Here is an 18,049-nt window from a genome sequence, read left to right as displayed (position 1 = left end):
ACGGGGGTTACGCAGAGCTAACTGATGGGTGCTTGGTCCCCTCTTTCTTTGTTTTTCTGGATTCCAGAAAACACACCTCACCTACTCATGACTAGAAACCACCTGGGCTTGCTTGCTTTCTTTTTTTTACTATTTTTTATTTTTTTCCATTTTTAGAGAAAGGGGAATTGGGGGAGAAAGAGAGGGAGAGAAACACCGATGTGAGAGAAAAATATCAACTGGTTGCCTGCCATACGTGCTCCGACTGGGGACCAAACCTGTAGCCCAGGCACGTGCCCCGACAGGGAATTGAACTGGCAGCCTCTCAACTGAGCCATACAGGCCTGGGCTCCTTTTTTTTTTTTTTTTTTTTTTTTGATAAACAACTGAAGTATCAGAAAAAAAGTCCCTCCTCTCCACTTTCCAGTCCTCCTCCCAGAACACCCATGAAGCCCTCAGGGCAGCGGCGCTCCCAGGTGAAGACTGTCCCGTCCCACGGTGGTGGGCTGACTGGCCACCACAGGCCGGGAGGCCGGACGCAGCTGTAACCAGAGCTGTGTGTGTGCCGGCCCCTTCCTGCCAGTGAAGCTCAGCTCTGCCTTGCAGGACGCTTCTGAGGCCACAGGCGCTTGCCCTGCCCAGAAGACAAGGCTCCGATGAGCTGGCTAGGGTGACACTTGGGAGAAGAGAGAACTCACAGGGTTCACTTGGGGCGGGGACATGCACTCAGGGTAGAGGGAGATGTCATCACCACAGCAGCAGGCCTACCGGGGCCTCTCCCACCACGTGTGTAGTGAGCTGAAGTCACAGGCTCTCATCAGTGGAGAGCACACTGTCTGGTGAGCATTATTATGGCTTTGCTCCACCACTGTCCCTCCATCTCCATCCTCCTCGCACCTGTGCAGCCAGAGCCAGGAGGTGATCTGCAGCCGGAGTCAGAGAAACCGAGACTCTATTCGTGTAGGACAGAGGGGAGCAGCGCAGGTTCATATGTTCTGTCCCCTTGGACCTGGGCATCTAGTTTTTCATAAAACTAATACCATAGTCTTAAAGGAAAATTCTTATGGGAAAAGTAATCCCACCCCACCAACACTAACAGTTATTAGGCGTCAAATGCAGCTCGAGGGCCAGACACGTGTTATCACCCCCATTTCCCAGGTGGGAAAACTGACCCCAGAGAGGCCAGGAAACGGATGTGGTATCACCGAGTGAGGGGCCTGCAAGGCGGGGCCTGACGCCGGCCAGGGACTCTGGAGTCCTGGTCTGGACCATTGCTCTCATCTGGCCCCTCTCATGTGTGACGTGTTCCTGCCACATGTGCCCACAACTTCCCTTCTGCCCTCGTAGCTGCAGAGGAAGCGCCGAGAGTGTCTTTCTGCTCTTTTCCTCCCATGTACAGTAAATCAGCACTTCCCTACCTGTTCCTGCCCTGCCTTTCACAGCACCCAGAACCCTACACAGGCCCAGCCATGCACCGGGTCTGAGCAGGAACACAAGCACTGAGGCAGAGCAATAGGAAGCTCTGAAATATAGACTCCGTCTAGCCGAGCTGCAATTGGGAACTGGGGGAAGATGTTTAATTACACCATAGCTAGTGAGCAACACGGCCCCGGTACCTGCGGCTGCCCCAACTCCTACCCCACCCCACTCCTCCCCCACCCTGAGTGAGGAGGGCTGATGACACACCTCCCTTCCAGGCCAGTGCCAGCAGGCGTCAAGGCAATGCTGATTCGCTCTCCAACCCACCCTGTGCCACTGGGCCTGGGAGTGGAGACAGACAGTCCAGTCTGGCCAGAGGCTGAAGGCCAGGCCTTGGCCGCAGTGGGGGTGGGTGGGGGGGGGCGTTGGCTGATGACCCTCCCACGCCTGCCTCTGTGTGTGCGTCTGCATCGGTCTCTGTGGCATGAAGACCCTCCCGCTGCATGTGGAGCTGTGACGGCAGAGGGGTGCTGGCCCCCACCCCTGGGATGGTGCCAACTCCCTCCCAAGCGCTTCTGGGAGCAAACTAAGCAACTATTTCCCTACCGTTTTCAGCCTTGGCAAGCTTGGTTGTGGAGTGAAAGGGTTTCCTCCTCCAATCTGGCTCTGAGGCAGGGGAGGCCGTCCCTCCCCGAGGCCCCCAAACCCGAACCGCCCAGTCACGGCTGAGGGACACAGCTCAGCGATGACCGCCCTGACCGCGCCTGGCCTCGCCAACCCTGAAAACTGGCCACTGGACCTTGCTGCTCTCCAGGCTCGGGCGGGGCTCCCAGGGCTCCCGCAGCATCCGGACCCTCACCTCTGCTTCCTTTCACCTCCCCAGGGCACTCCAGGACCAATCGGAGTTCCAGGCCCCGCGGGACCAAAGGGTGAGAGGGTGAGTGTTGGGGAGCCGGGAGCCTGAGCGACCCGCCTCAGCCTCAGGTCCTCCCCTGCCACCTGCGGCCCACGTCAGCCCCCCCCACATCAGTCCCGTCCCTCAGCCTTACCCATCCCTCCTAGGCGGGCCAAGTGCTGTCCCTCAGCCTCAGCCGGTTGCTCTGAGGGGCGACACCTAGAGCTTCAAAGAAGAAATCACAGCCCTTTCTCTCCCTTTTTTCTTTCCCCTGCCTCTGCACTCACGCCTGTTTGCTCCCTCATTCTCCTCTCCTGCTTCTGCCTCTGGCTGGCCAGTGCCCCCAGCATACTCCCCCATTCCCCCAGAGGCCTTTGGGGAGCAGGCTGTGCTGGGGGAGGGGGCGGGGCCTCCAAGCCACCTCCCAGGACAGGGTCCACACCAGTCGCCCCAACCCTCCGCTCAGACCTTGCTTCCTAGAGGGCTGCTGGAGGGAACTGGAGAGGAGTCTCAAGTTGAAAACAGAACATAGTGGAGGGAAGGTTGTTACTATGTCCAGAAGGGCTCACGGGCTTCTTTCTCCTGTTGCAGGGCAGCAAAGGCGACCCCGGGGTGACAGGACCAACGGGAGCAGCTGGGCTTCCTGTAAGTTCCATGGGGTCAGCAGTTCTCTTCACCCACCCCTAGCCACCACCAGAAACACTGTCAAAACCGAACACCCAGCCCAGACCAGTGGCTCAGCCGGTTAGAGCATCGTCCCAATGTGCCACGGTTGTGGGTTCAATCCCCAGCCAGGGCACATACAAGAATCAACCAATGAACACATAAATAAGTGGAACAATAAATTGATGTCTGTCTGTCTGTCTCTCTCTCAAATCAATAAGTTAAGAATTTTTTTAAATACCCAGAGCCTACAACAAAAATCTAGAGCCGGACAAGAATCCTCATTTCCGTGACCGAGGAAGTTAGAATGCTGCTGGGCACTGCTCAGCTGTCCCTGTCGGGAACCTGGTCCTCAGCCGTGGAGATGATCTGACGGGATGTAGCAAACGCATCAGGAGCCCCGTCCACCGCAAGCCTCTGTGTTCGAGGCGGCGGGGTCTCACAGATGGCCCCTGCCCTCAAGGGGCGGGGGGAGGGGCGTGCAGAATCAAATCCAAATCACTATCATGCAAGAAGGAGAGGGGAAGCTTTCCCGAGGGATGGTTTCCCCATTGCCTAAGAGAACCAGGCTTTTGTTTGCCATCCACTTGAAGGCTGTATATCTGTTCACTGGTTCCGTGCTTGGCTGCCCGGGCGGCTTTGCTCTGGCTAAGCTGGCAGTCTCCGCCGGCCTTGGCCTCTGCTCCTTCCCCTGGCAGAGGACGTGCAGAGCAGCGTACTCCTCACAACGAGGGTCCGAGGAGCCTTGCAGCCATTTTTCTAGTGAGAGCCTGGCCGAGGAGCCATGCAGAGCCCTCCTCTGCCAGGAAAGCTCTCTGCCCAGACTGTGTCCTCAGCACCCAGCACCCCTCAGCTTGAGTGGTCTCGAGGCCACGGCAGGATGCTGGCTGCAGAGCGAATACACCAGAGCTGCATTCTTGGCTTTGCCCATAATTCATGATTTGTCCCTGGGTTAAGTTCCTTGAGCCCCTTTTTTCCTCTTCTGTAAAATGGGGATAATTAGCTCTGTCTTTGATAAATTAGGCATCGGGGAAGGACTTTATGGGCCTGGAAGGAAGGGCTGTACAGCCATCCTGTGTATTCTCATTAACGTGTTTCCATTTCTCTGATTTACTGCAGGGTTTGCACGGACCACCCGGGGACAAAGGAAACCGGGTGAGTCTGACCCCCGCACACTCGGCTCTGGTTACTAATGTCTTCATGATGCGGTGGAATGACCAACTGGGGATTCCTGACCCAACACGGCAAACAGTTTTTCCTGATAAATCATTGCAAATTAAAAGGCTTTATAGTGAGGGACTTAATCTGTGGCATGCAGGGAGCCTGGGGCCTGATTCTGAAATTGAAACATGTATTTTTCCGCCCGACGAGGGGAGACTGAATCCCATGGTGGCCGTCAGATTAGCACTGCCATTCAGTGAGAGCTGGGAGTCATGTGCCTGGCTCTGTCTATGGTGCCCTGACCATGGGCCTCTAAATGATACTTTGAAAGCCATCGTTACCTAGTCCTAGCCTCTGAAACTCAGTTTTGCCAGGCATCCCAGGCCACTGGCGCGAGAGAAAATGAGTTCCAGGTCCGAGAATGAGAAGACTGCTACTGTAAGCGGCCAGCACTGCCACAGCTGTCACTTCTCTTGGGAAGTCAGCGGGACTCTGGGGTGACTGTGCCTTCCAGGCCCCTTGCTATCCCCTCGGTTTCTACCATCTCCCCCAGGGCACGGTTATTAAATATCCACTGCACCCACAGCCACGTCATGGTGTATGACGCACACCATGTATGTGACACATGACATACTTGGTCCCAGCAGGGGCCATCTCATTCCATTGACCAAGACATGGCCTATGGGTTTCTTTCTAGAAGGTCTCAGCTGCTGCTGAGTCACAGTGATTCTCAGAGTGTCACACACACCCCCCCCCCCATTCTAGAGGGTCATGTATCCAGCAGTCTTAGAGGCAGAAGACATGGAGTGGAAGAACAGAGGGAGAAACAGGCCCAGAATGATGACGAAGGGTACTGGATTGGCACCAAGCTAAAGGCAGAGCAGGTGGGCTTTAGAACCCAAATCTCCCAGCTGATCTCGGAACACTGATGGCCATGTCCATGAGCAGAAAGTGCCAGAATGTGTACACTTACACCCAGCACCAATTCTAGTCTCTTCTAAGTGAGATGCATTTACTGAGCACATCTGTAGCCCTAAGTTCTTCTTTCTGGCAGCTGGTCAGAAGCCTCAGTCTGCCCCATGTACTGCCCACAGCAGACTGCCCATGGGGAGGCCAGGTCTAGCAACCACTGGAATCAACAAGCCCACCTCCAGAAACGCACCAGCCTGTTCGGGCAGGCTGGGAAGCCCACTTCCATTCCTGTGGCATCAAAGAATTCAGGCCACTAAAAAAATTGATCATTCCACCTTCCTGTTGGCATACTAACCTCCTTTCTAATTTATTTCTAAAGTGTTCTGGTTTTCTTTATTATATTCAGTTAATACTTTGTAAACTAATTTCGTAAGACATTTTCAGTTGGCTTGAGGCACTGAGCCATTTGAGGGCTGCAAAACCAGCCCAAGTGGTGCATGTGTTGCTTTAGAGGTGGAGGTGGGGCAGGCAGGCGACCTGGTCACAGATGGAGGGGATGTGGGCGGCTGGGGCTCTGATGGGAAGGAACTAAGGCCAATGAACGAGCCAGTATGGCCCCAGGACTGAGTGGGGAAATAGTTCTTCTCCACTCCCCTCTTCTAAGGTTTTACACACTTTCCCCCACCTCATATATAAATTACCAGTATGTCACTCAGGAAAGTCCCAAAAGCAGTCAAGTTGCACTGACCTTCTTTTGAGTATGGCCAAGAAGCAAACTGACTTATTCCACAGAGCAGGTTTCCGAACCAAGGAAGAGCTTATTCTCTCCTTCCAAGAGACTTGACTCACAGGAAGCCAGAATGTCCTGGAAGGGTTTCCTCTATGCCTCACCTCCTCCTTCAGACCTCTCCACACCACTGGCCTATTAGGACTTTGTGGGGAGATGTGAGGGCTTGGAAACAAAGCCTCCAAAACAGAGAAAGGTCCAGGAAGAGTCAGCACCTTGCCGTGGGCATGTTTTTTCTGGTGCCTGGAAGCTCAGAATATTGACACTTTGGTCCAGGTGAGAGGCCGGGAGGGCTTAGATGAGAGTCTGGTTATAGGTGTCACTGTTGCTTGTGATGGTGAAGCTGAAGATGCTGGAAACCCCCTCCCCACTGGGGGGAGGGGGCGCTGCCTGCAGGGCAGCTCCCAACCTTCACCACACATCATGCCGGGGCCCGCCAGAGAGGCCCCAGCGGGGGCACCACGGGCCTGGAGTTACATTGACCAGTGGCCTAAGGCGCAATCTTAAAACTCTGCTCCTCTGTGTCCCACCAGAGGACGGTCTTGTAGCCTCTTTCCTGCTCACGGAAGGAGGAACGTCCTTGCTATGGGGGGAAAGGCTTGGAGCCCCAAACAGGCAGTTTTCTGAGGGGACGCACGAGCCAGCGAAAAGAACGTTCTGTCCTTGTCACTAAGGACACTTCTTATCCATGTGAATTTGGCCCAGGAGCCACTTTTGATGAAAGAGTCTATCCAGGTGATAAACAGGGGTGTGGATTTGGCACTCTGGGCATCAAAAAAATTGGTGTTAAGGTGGCGCTGCCCGCAAGTCACAGCCAACTGAAAGGTCTGAGTGCATGTCACTCTTGGAGGAGTGCCATGGGGGGGTGCATGTGTGTGCATGTGTTAGTATGTGCGCGTGCACATGCCTGTGCACACACATGAGTGCCTTGCCCCCCAGGTTCCCTTGCCTCCTTACCAGTCCTTCCCCCACTATCTCTTCTGGCCTGGGCCTGCCTCTTCCTTCCTTTACCTCTTCAAACTTTATTTCTCCCCCTATGTTGTTCACTATGTTATAACAATGCCATGTCCCTCATCCTATCCCTTTCACTCTCCCAGCTTCAATTTATTTCCTCTAAATCCAATTTTTATGCATTTATTTATTTGGTTTAAAGAAACTTCTGCAGCTTGACTTTATCTGCCCCTTTCCCTGTGCCGGCTAGAATTCTCTCTGCGTCAGGGCCTCTCCGGGAGCAGGGAGGGTGCAGGTAAAGCCACTCAATTCAGAGGGCACCCAATTTAAAGCCATTTACTGTGCCCTTAGAATATGATGCCACACAATGCAAGTTACCTGTCCTGAGAGTCAGGACCAGGCCGACCCTCTGCCACCCGCAGGCAGATCACCTGGGACCTGGAGTGCCGCAGTCTGCGGGAGTTTTCCCCACCTCTGAGCTCGGGAAACTGCGCCCACTGTTACCCTGGCCTGACCCAGGGAGGACGAGGGGCCACCTTCCTGAGGAAGGCCACCCTGGTGGGGCTTCCCGTCCCAACAGCGAGGCGGCGAGTGGTTTTGCCGGCCCACTATTTGAGGAATGTCCGCGCCACAATGCTCTCATCGGTGGGAGCATCTCAGAGCCAATGCACCAGGCCTGACAGGCATGCGTGTGTTTCCTCTTAAACCCGTATCATTTTCTAAGTAGGCATTTGCATTTTAGAAAACTCAGAACAATGCATTGGCAATTACAGGGACCTCAGGAATTAAGAAATTTGATTAATTTCCAAAGATCCTGGGAAACATCAAAAACACCCTTACCCTTTGCCTCCCTTGAACAAACCCTTGGCCTCCCACTACGGGAACACAGCAGCCACGGCACGGCCATACCTCTGGCGGCAGCCTGCACCCTTATGCTAGCTAAAAAGAAACAGTAAACATTGCTGTTATCGGTCTGAAGCAGCTATCCGATACTGAGCACATACTATGTGCCAATGTTAAGCACTCAATAAACACAAAGACCTCACAACGAAGTTTTGAGGCAAGTGTTATTATCCCCATTTTACAAGTGAAGAAACTGAGGCTCAGAAAGGTTAAGTAACTCCCCCAAGTCACGCTGCTGAGAAGTTCATGTAGGCAGAAACTGCTTTGGCATTAAGCTTTTGCTGTGATCAGCAGACTGCCTGCCTCCGAGGTCTCGTGCCCCTGGAGTAATGCCAGGGGAGCATCAGGCAATCGGCCTTCAGCAGCGGAGGGCAGGAGTCCCCAGGAAGACTCCCCAGGGGTGCACTTGGCCCCTTCATACTGCATCCCAGCCTGTGAAAATCCAAACTCAGATTCATTGCACAGAATTCCCCACAGCCTGTCTTTACACGGACAGCAACTTTGACACATGCAAAACAGGGTTCATTCAATTCAGAAAGATGAAGTTGACTAGCTTTTCAGAAACAAGTGAATTCCTTGAAACACCTTGTCCATATATGAATAGCTGTGTGTGGCTTCAGACCAGACAGACCAGAGACACATGGAATGGAAGGAGCCGGCTGAGAACTGGGGCCACACATGAGCCCTGGACACGCATGTACAGACATGCACTTGAACACATGTGTATATGCTCAAACATGCTCTCTCTTATACACACCCACCCAAGCACACACATTTATGTATGTGTGCACACACACGCACAAGCATGTACCCACACATTCTTGCACATATCATATGCACAACTGTGTGTGCGCACATGTTCATACATATTGTTACACACACACCCTAGAGCTCTAAACAAAAATCACCTTGCCACCTGCTAGAACATCAAAGGGATGAAAACCAATTGGAACAAAAATTGTCAAGCGGAAGTCTCTCAAAAATGGACCCTCAAGTAAAAGGAAGTGAGTCCGTTTACCACAGACCCACTCTGGGCTCAGTGTTAACAAAACTGGCACCGGTGCCCTCCACCTGCCCTGCCTCGGAGCCCTGCAGCTCCCTGCTCCCAGGCCTCGCTGCACCCTGTCCTGCCCTGCCCTGCCCCGCCCACCTCAGCCCAACCCCCGGGGTTCCTGGGGGGGCGGCAGTGAGAGCCGACCCCAAATCCTGCTGGAGAGAGACTGTCCTAATCGAAAGAAGCTATTTTTCCCCTCTTTAATTGCTCTATTTTTCTGTCTCTAACCTTCACACATGAGTGATCCTAAAGTTTTGATGTTGTTTTTTTTCTCGGACTAAACCATTATTTGCAGGGGGAGAGGGGGAAGAAAGGCTCTAGAGGGCCTAAAGGGGATAAGGGAGACCAAGGAGCGCCTGGATTAGATGCCCCCTGTCCGTTGGTATGTTTTCATTTACCACTTGCCTCGTTCTGGTTTTTCCCTTGAGGTTTGCACGCTGGAAACAAAGAAGGCAAACGAACTGAGACGAGAACCGAATGACTGCTCGGATGCTACCCAGCCTCTCCGGGCACTTGGCCGCTGAAGTGCCGCCTGCTGCTGGTGTTGCCTTAAAGCCACAGCTGCAAGTCATTCTGGTTAAATCCCTTTCCTTTGAAGCAGAACAATTGATGTGTGGAAGTGGAGAGACCCCGAGGAAAGGGATTCTGGAGGTCTTGGCTCCTCGCTCCGGGACGGCTCTGGAAGCCAGGGCAGCGTTTGTGAGCCGTGTGTTTGCCTTCTTCGTTTCGAGGCCACCTCTGCAGCCAGCAGTGCAAGCTGTTGGCACCCTCGCTCAGTCAGGATGCAGGACACCCGGGTCAGGGTCCCCCGAGGGCCACCTCTGCCCCAGCTGGGCAAAACAAGGCCAGAAAGCAGGCTTTTAATAGACAGTTTTCCAACGCCCACTAGCCCCCAGCCAAAATTTGCAGACCAAAATCAGTAAACAAACATCCCCCAGGAAGCCTTCCCAGACGAGCCAATAAGGAATGCTTCGTGGCACATCCTCTGGGCCTCTCAAGTGCCTTCTCAGTCCGTTTGAAGGTTCTGAAAATTATGAAGCACTGACATGGAAATTCATCTGCGTTGACTCCAAGGGGGGCTGTCAAGGGAGAGGGGGCTGGCTGTACATGTTTCAAAGCTAAACTCTCCCAGAGGCCAAAGAAAGGGTAAAGGCTGAATTTGGGAGATGGGACACAACTGCGCAGGGCCCCACCTCTAGATGCCTCAAAGGTCCTGCATCCTGACCGGGCTGGGACGGGGCCGCTCTGCTCCATGGTCGGAGCCGGCCAGCCTTGACCTAAATAATCATCGTGGTTGGTTTTGTGAACAGGGACACCGAGGTTTTAAAGGAGAGAAAGGGGAGCCAGGGTTACCAGGGCTGGACGGACTGGATGCCCCGTGCCCATTGGTATGGCATCACCCTTCCTTGCCTGCATGGCCAGTCTGGGCTTCCCCACGTGTGCGGCTTGTGCCTGAGTGCTCTCCGACCACCCTCCACTGCCTCCTGCTCCACCCATCCAGTCTCCACTTCCTGCCTCTTCCCTCTGCAGACAGCCAGGGTCACCTGCCTTGGCTGGCCCTCAGGGGCTCCCACCACGCTTATCTCTTGCATGCAAAGTTGGCCAGATGTTTTCTTGGCTTTCTCCTGCAGCTGCTTAGAAAACACATCACCTTAATGCGAGCCGTCCCTGCCCAGCTGGGGCCAGCATTGGCTGCACCTGATCCTCCTTTCAGAAGTACCTCTAGACAACCTGCCACCACAGAGAAAGCTAGGAAAGGGGATTCGCTGGACAGGCGCTGAGGAACTGTGACTTGTCTCCCCTCACACATCGCAGTTAGCTGGGAAAGCACTGGCTGAGAACCGGGCACGTGTGAATCAGATGCCCTAGTCAGCCCCACAGCCCTGCCTGCTCCGGCATCTCATGATTTGGCGGAGGACCGATGGGCACTCTGATAAACACAGGGGACACAGAAGTTCTAGACCCAAGGTAGAGAAGAAGGCCATCCTGGCCGTTCTGTCAGGCTGGGGCTGGGGTTGCTGCCCTGGTAATTCTGCCTGAACTGGAGATTTTAGACCCTAAAGGGTTTGCCCTTTTTGCTTAAGTCCCAAAAGACATTATAAGAGCTTCCCTAGGGTCTCCCTTTCTTTCGCCTTTAGCTGGCTCACTCCTGAGAAGTCTGGAAGAGCAGGATGCATTCGGCTGAGAATGCATTTACGGAAGAGGAGAGAGGAGACGGGGGAGGCAGGGAGGGAGGGTGAGAGACACTTAGGACCCCTCCCCCAAGCACGTCCCAGACTAGGACAGCAGGCCTGTTCCCACCTGGCCCAGTCCCTGTCTAGGCAGGGACATGCGAGACCTCCACAGAGATCCTTTCAACTTACCGCAAAGGAAGTAGAAGACGCCACTTCATTCCAAGGCAATGGGCTCAAAAGCTCCCTGTCCTAAATTTCCCCGGGAGGTCTGGAGTTCAGGGAACTATGTTCATACAAGCAACAGTTAGATGAGAGTTCCAGGCCCCACATCCCCACCCTGGGTTCACACGGGAATGATCTTTGAACAGAAGAGAAAACACTATTTTTAAAAAATATGCTGTTTGACCCCAAAAGATGACCATAGAGCCCCTTCAGAAGAATTTCCAGGGGCTTTTTCAGATGGACAACAAAAGGAGAAGAGAACAAGCTGGCAGCGTAGCGTGCCTCCAGTCCCCCGCTTCCGAAACCCCCGCCTGCCGCCCGCACTGGTGCCTTTCCCAGCGGAGTGGTTCCCCATCCCTCCAGTGCGCCTTGGTGAAATCATCGTGAGCCTCATGTCCCCTCTGCCACATCCCTTCCACAATCTGAGCCCCTCGAGTTCTGCCAGCAGCAGCCCTGGCCTCCCTGCTCCTCTCGCACACATCAGCATTATCCTCACCTGCCCTGTCCTCCTCTGTCGCCCCTGCCACCATCCACGTGCCGATGGGAATGCCACTGTGGCCAGCGGAGGCTCCTCTCCCTTCCAGAGCCCATGTGAAATGGTGCACCATGGCGGGCTGGGGAGGGGGCATAAGGTCTTCATGAAGCTGGAATGCACCACCTCTCCCTGCAGACCCTCCCTCACCCAGGGGGACAATGAAGGTCATGCATACTTGACCCTTAATGCAAACTAGTGTATTCTCCAGTAACATCCCACGTTGGTGTGACATCGGTCCATTAATTTTGCTGTGGAAGTGCACTTATCTTCCCTCTACTTCTCGTTGCTGTTTTCCCCGTCTCCTGCATTTTGTGATTGTGGGCATGGGGGCGGGGGTGCTATTAATCATGATTTTTAGTGCAAAATAACCAGACTTCTCCAGCCCTCTCTGTGGGGCTGGCCACCTGCCGGATGCCAGGTGAGAGGGTTAGGTGCCTGTCACGGGTGCATGGAAACATTCTGGGCCCCAGAGGGCTCCCATCCCACCTTCTTGGAGCTGACTACTTGCTCTGGCCCCCTGAAACCCAGTGTCCATCTCTTCCTCTGCCCTGGAGCCTGGAATTCTAGAATCTGGGCTCCAATTCTAGTAGACGTGGGCCGAGAACCCGACCTTGGCCCTGGTTCAGCCTTCCCCTCCCACCTTGTCTCCCAGAGACTCCTCAATTCCCCTGGGGCACGCCAGAGAGGCAAGACTCAGGGTCCCGAGGACATGGGACATCCTGAGGCTGCATGGGCTCTGTGGGTGCCAACAGCAAAGTGGACAGCGGCACAGAGTTAATTCCCATCCTGCCACTGCATCTTCTTCCCAAATCCCCAGCAAGCCCCTGTCACATTGCCAAAGGCACCTCAGGGCCATGTCCCTTTGTGCCCCCTGCTTCCTCTTATTGATCATCAAATGGGAACTGCTTCGATCTCCTCCTTCTACTGCTAAAGAAGAGAAAAAAATTAGAGAATGGGAGAACTGGGGTGCACCTTAGCAGTGGTTTTGTATATCCACGCCCTCCCCAGGTTTTGCAGAGGAGGACACAGAGGTGGCCAGGTGTGCTGTGACTTGCCCATGAGTACACAGCACTCAGTGCAGCTGGAGCAGAGACCAGGCGGCCCTCTGCACAGTACTCACGTGGCCTCGGCTCACTGCTGCCCTGAGGCTAGGACAGCCTCTCTAGGCTGTGTGCTGTCACTTCATGTGACCCAAGCTAACGGGAAAGCAGATGGGCTTGCTTCCTGCGTCCTCCCAAGGCCCTGACCTGGGAGAAATAGAAAAGAAACAGACTAGGGCAGGTGGGCCGCATCCTAATGAGAAGCCACGGTGTTCGTGGCCCTTGTCGCCCTGTCCTGCCTGCGTGGTGGGTCATCCTGACGAATCTGAGCCTTGTGCTTTCCTCCCTCACTGCAGGGCGAAGACGGCTTACCAGTCCAGGGCTGCTGGAACAAGGTCAGTCTTCCCAGCGGCGTGCTGTGCCTCAGGGCACAGGTGCAGTTGGGGTTCTGTTCTCAACAGTGTGACAGGCATGCACGATTTCCATCCTGGGCCTTTCTGCAGATGAGGTAGCAAGACATGGGTCGAAACAGGCACGATCCCCAAGGCATGTTGCCCATTCAACATCCCACACATGGCACACACTTGCAGAACATGTAAAAATGCTTTTTAAGGCATCAGCAAACCCAGTGTATGTAATTTTCACATAGCCACACAGATGACACTGTAGGCTTTGTGTGGTTAACATATACAGTACCTTTCCTCCAAGGAGCTTTAGACCTTGTTTTAAAATTAGTCATCACCAGTTATTCTCATAGTGTCCATCCGAGGTCATGTAAGCCATATGATGACATTCATTCAGATGTAAGAAATCTAAAATCCTTAAACTATAGACCCACATGGCTTCTATCGCCCCACAGAGACAGGCCTGCCCACACCCCCCCCGCCCCGAATGTGCGCTGCTGGAGCGTCCTGCTTCCACACATGAGACCTCCAGCCCCGAATTTCCAACAACTAATTTCCGTTTATTCACACTTGCCATGGTATTTGTCATTGTCAAAGCCCTCTGACCCCAAGGACTGTACCCTTGCACACGACCACCCCATTCGGCCACAGCCCCCAAAGCACAGGGTCCCCAGCCTGACCAGAGTCCGCGCTCAGCTAAGCCGGTCCTGCCCCACTGGCAGCAGAGGCATGCCCACAACGGATGAACGCACTCCTCTGCACTAGAGGCCCAGAGCCTCGTCAGTTCATAGGACTGGGGGAAAGCAGTGAAACCACCAGGACCCCAGGCTCTCTGCAGAGCAGCTACTCGCCCGGGCACCTGAAGTGCCCCTCTCCAGAGAAAGGAATGCTCAGCACCCAAGGCAGATGCCTCCCCAAGCATCCGCCCCTCTGGCCATGCCTCGTCCTCCGGCGAGTTCCCCCAGACCTAGTTAAAGCTCCACAGAGAGGTGTGTGAAATGACACCCCTTACCCCCTAAGAACAAGATTTTCTTCTTCAAGATTGCTGCTGATGATTAGGGAATAGAGTTCCACAACTGATAGAACTCAGTAATAGCACTTTGCAGGGGAAGAACAGCCACTCTCTAGAGCTACAAGGTTTTGGAGAAGCAACTAGACAGCCTCATGTGTCTATTGGTTCAGTCGGATGCTCAATAATTCAACTGCCTGGTGTCCAAAGGCAGCATAGACAGAGAGTGCCCTCTGGTGGCCAAGAAGGGAGTGACTGGAAGGTGAAAGTGGTTTCCCACCCTCAGGGTGCAGACTGTCTTTCCCAGGGTCTTCCACCCCAGTTGCCCCCCCTGAATTCCCATTCAACCCAGGACAAGATCTGCCTCCTTTCACACGAGGGAAATAAACACCCAGAGACCCACTGACACTAACTCTATGTTGTTTTGTGTTTGTTTTTGTTTTGCAGTGATGCCTCTAACTTGGGATTGGCCTGTGTGTGTGTTTGTACATAGAATATTTATTTTTATACAGTTTTTACTTTTTGAAAATGCCAGAAGTCTGATGCGTCTTACAGATTATTAAAAAAGTAAAAACCTGCATATTTTGTACAGAAAATACCAACCTCTCCTCTTTCGTTTACAAGATGTTTGGTATAAGTCTGCGACTCTAGTACACTTTCTGTTTCTGCTGTGGTCATATGTTTGCATGATATTTGTGCACACTTATTAAGTATTGAATTGAATAAATTATTGTCTTCTGGTGCCAAAGGGAGCCAGCCAGCACTAAGGTACTGGCTTTTGCGGTGTGAATCCTCAAAAACATGAAGGCCTGTGGTGTTTACCAAACCAGCTGTGTCTAAGAATATTTTAAACTCTTATGGATTTTCATTATTAAAAAACAAATGAAACATAGACGTTCATGATCTTGATTAATCATTAAATTGAACACATCATTTCTCGTGAAAGCGGGACGTCCCAGAAGCAGGCTTCTCAGAAGTAGAGAGCAATGTTTTGAAATGTGAAGTCCAACAGAAGGCGGGAGGGGACTCTGTTAAGCTATCTCTCCTGTGCTATGTTTCAGGTTCATTACGGTGTCATTTGAGCACTTAGGGTTCAGCTGTGCTGGACACCCCCCCTCCGCCCCCTGCAGCCCCCATACTTACAGAGGGCCACTTGCTACTACGTTTGTTCTTGGTGGTGTTTTGGGATTCTTCCTTTGAGCTTCAGCCACCACGTCAGCTGTCAGTGCTGTCCTCGGCCAGGCCCACTTACAGCTCGCAGTTGGAGGGTTTGCCTAATCGGCCACTGCACCCCAACAAAGACCAGTCAGAAAACAGTGGCAAATCTGGGCTGGATCGGGTCAATCTAAAGTTGTTTTCATTGTTTAAGACAGAGTTTTACTGCTGTCTCTTCATGGTGCCCTGCTTAGTAGAGGTCTTGGGAAACCTGCTTTAAAGATGAAAGAAGTAACTGTGGTGTAGCACACAAATTTATTGTTAGATGATTTACAACACAAATTGGTGCCTCTAAAGGTCTTGAAGATAACAAATTACATACTTCAGTGGTTTAAACACCGTCCTCATTTTGCTTCCATTTTAATTTTTCTTTATGCCTCCTCTCTTTGCAAGCAGTGTCCAGGCCAGCTCACACTCAGGCTCCGCCCACACACACAGCCATCGGCTTGCTAAGTCGGCGGGCTTCACACCCCGAGGCCCCGCCCCGTTGCAGAGTGAAGTCTCACTCAAACTCTCGCGGTAATGCTGTGGGGCCCGGGGGGACTGAGCCAGCAGTCCGCTTACTCCAAACTGTCCACTCAGATATTTTGGAAATAGACGGCTTCTTCCTCTGAGCCTTGGCTTCCCATTGAAAAGCGGAGCACTTGAACTACCACTGACCCCCATGGTCTTTGATGGAGCTCATCCGCCCACTCTCCCCGTGACAGGAGCAGAGGGACCCCGGCCCAAACCGCCAACTGGCAGCAGTGGCTTTTCCTACCGGGGAGAGGGCCGGGAGGCAGCGCTTTCCGAATAGTGCCCTGTCCAGGGCTGACCTCTCCACCGGGCAAGGCCCAGCCCCACGGTTCCTTCAGGGGCTGGGAAAACATTTTAAATTTCACTTCTTTTAAATCAGAAGAAAAAATGAATATATGATCATGGATCCATGCAGGGTTAGATTCACCTTTCTGCCAGAGCAGTCATAAAACATAATTTCTTACCACTTGTATGGAGGAAGGAGCCCATGGAGGCCCCGCCCACATCCTCTGCTCTGAGAGCCCTGCTCTTGCCCTGGCTCTGCCGGGGGACTGACGGGGCCACCTTCCACAGCACCCTCCTCGTCCTTCGCTTTGCTTCCTCCCCCCATCCAAGATCCTGAGCAGTCAGGTGCAACCTGGTTCTTCTGGACCCACAGCCTCATTCCCTTTCAGGCTGTCGTTGGAGTCATCGCAACCCACTGATGACCTGAAAATAGAGCCTGATATTCACTAGAGGGTCCTGGAGGCAGGGGTTCTGTGCTAGCTGGATGCCCTGGACAACTTCAGGCCCACAGGGGCCCCCTTACTATGTTTCAGTCTGCTGTTACTCATATGCTTATTACACCTAAGCTGCTACTACCAGGGTCTGACGTCCCTCCAATAATGTAAATAATAAAATAGAAATGTGTGCAAAGAAAAGTAGAATATTCAGAGTCAAGGAAAATAAGTACAGAGGAGGTGGCAGGAGAACCCAGATGTGGGGTGGGAGGGAAGGCCCTGGGCACATCTCACTGTAAACTGTCCGGTGCTCAGAGAAAAACAGACACTGCTCGGCTGGTGTCCGCACCCACACGGCCCTCCCCTGTGCGGAACAGTCCACAGAGGCTTGGCCTCGTTTATGCGAGCACGTCGTCTCCCCAAGTAGTCTGTGCCTCGAGCATCCTCGACTAGGAATTCCTCCTGTCACGGGTGCAAGCTGCATACCCCCACGCCCCGCCCACCTGGGACTCCTGACTCCAGGGCCCCCACCCGGGCCCCTCCATGTGGACCTTAATCAACTCTGCATCAAATGTGGTTCAGGGAGATTAGAAGTAGAGGGCCAAATGATCGGGAAGTTGGTGGAGAAGCTGGGGATCTGTACTCACGCCAGCAGACCAGACCAAATGCCAGGAGGAGAGGCACAGGTGCGCGGCAGGAGGAAAGGATTGGGGAAGGGCCACACAAGGGGCTGGTGGCCAGAGAAGGCTCACGGAGGCTGAAGACACTCAGTCCCTCCGGAAGGAAGGCAGCCCCTCCTGCGGAGAACTGCCGGCCCAGGGGAGAGTGATGCACCCAGCCCTGCCCAGGGGGCTCATCACCTCCCTGTAGGTGACTGTTCTCTGTGAACTGACTGGTCAGCTCCTGGGAGCACTGGGGTGCTGGTGCCTTCCACGCCCCTCCACCTGGGGCCACTGGCTGTGACAGTGTTGTGCATGGAGTTGGCATTGCAAAACTGTGGCATGCATGTGCTTCATAACTCTGAATAACAGCCGTCCAAGGGGACCTGGCCACCCAGGAGGAGGTAACGGGCCAGCTCCCCCGGGGCAGGCGTGGTGGCAGAGGGTGCTTCTCACATCGGTGTCTAGTTGCTGGATTCACTGGGGACTGAGCAGTACAGGTCTAACTGCTTGACCTGCAGGGAGATCCCCAAAGCCCCACAAATGTCAGGGACACTGTGCTGCTGTGGTCCGGTTCGCCCAGCCTCCCTCATCTTGGCTTCTCTACACCCCTCCCATCACCACCTCACACTGCACACATTTGGCCCAGCCCCTGCCCAGCACCTGGACACCGTTTCAGGCAACCTCAGACATCAAGCACATAAGACTCCAAACCTCTGAAAAGGAAAAGGAGGACAAGCCACTGGTGTGCGGATCAGGAAGGAGGAGGAGACGGAGAGCAGGGAAGGCAGGCAGGACTGGGGGAACCGCTGCTCATTTCTCCGAGGAGAAT

The 18,049-nt window shown here is 53.7% G+C and overlaps 1 protein-coding gene across 2 annotated transcripts in view; it reads left to right on the top strand.

The window, feature by feature from the left end:
* COL13A1 (collagen type XIII alpha 1 chain) overlaps nucleotides 1-14,934 on the top strand; it is a 145,683-nt gene extending 130,749 nt beyond the window's left edge. For both annotated transcript variants that reach the window (XM_045841982.1, XM_045841983.1), the window contains exons 33-38: nucleotides 2,282-2,335; nucleotides 2,885-2,938; nucleotides 4,076-4,111; nucleotides 9,020-9,106; nucleotides 13,052-13,090; nucleotides 14,556-14,934. In XM_045841982.1, coding sequence (XP_045697938.1) covers nucleotides 2,282-2,335; nucleotides 2,885-2,938; nucleotides 4,076-4,111; nucleotides 9,020-9,106; nucleotides 13,052-13,090; nucleotides 14,556-14,558 — 273 coding nt within the window. In that variant the 3' untranslated portion in view covers nucleotides 14,559-14,934. The remainder of the gene's footprint in view (nucleotides 1-2,281; nucleotides 2,336-2,884; nucleotides 2,939-4,075; nucleotides 4,112-9,019; nucleotides 9,107-13,051; nucleotides 13,091-14,555) is intronic.
* Nucleotides 14,935-18,049: the final 3,115 nt, after the last annotated feature.

Source organism: Phyllostomus hastatus, unplaced genomic scaffold, assembly GCF_019186645.2.
Source record: "Phyllostomus hastatus isolate PE091 unplaced genomic scaffold, TTU_PhHast_1.1 phas_contig_38, whole genome shotgun sequence".
NCBI lineage: Eukaryota > Metazoa > Chordata > Mammalia > Chiroptera > Phyllostomidae > Phyllostomus > Phyllostomus hastatus.
Note: the sequence above shows the minus strand (reverse complement) of the source record. Positions and strands in the feature narration are given on the sequence as shown.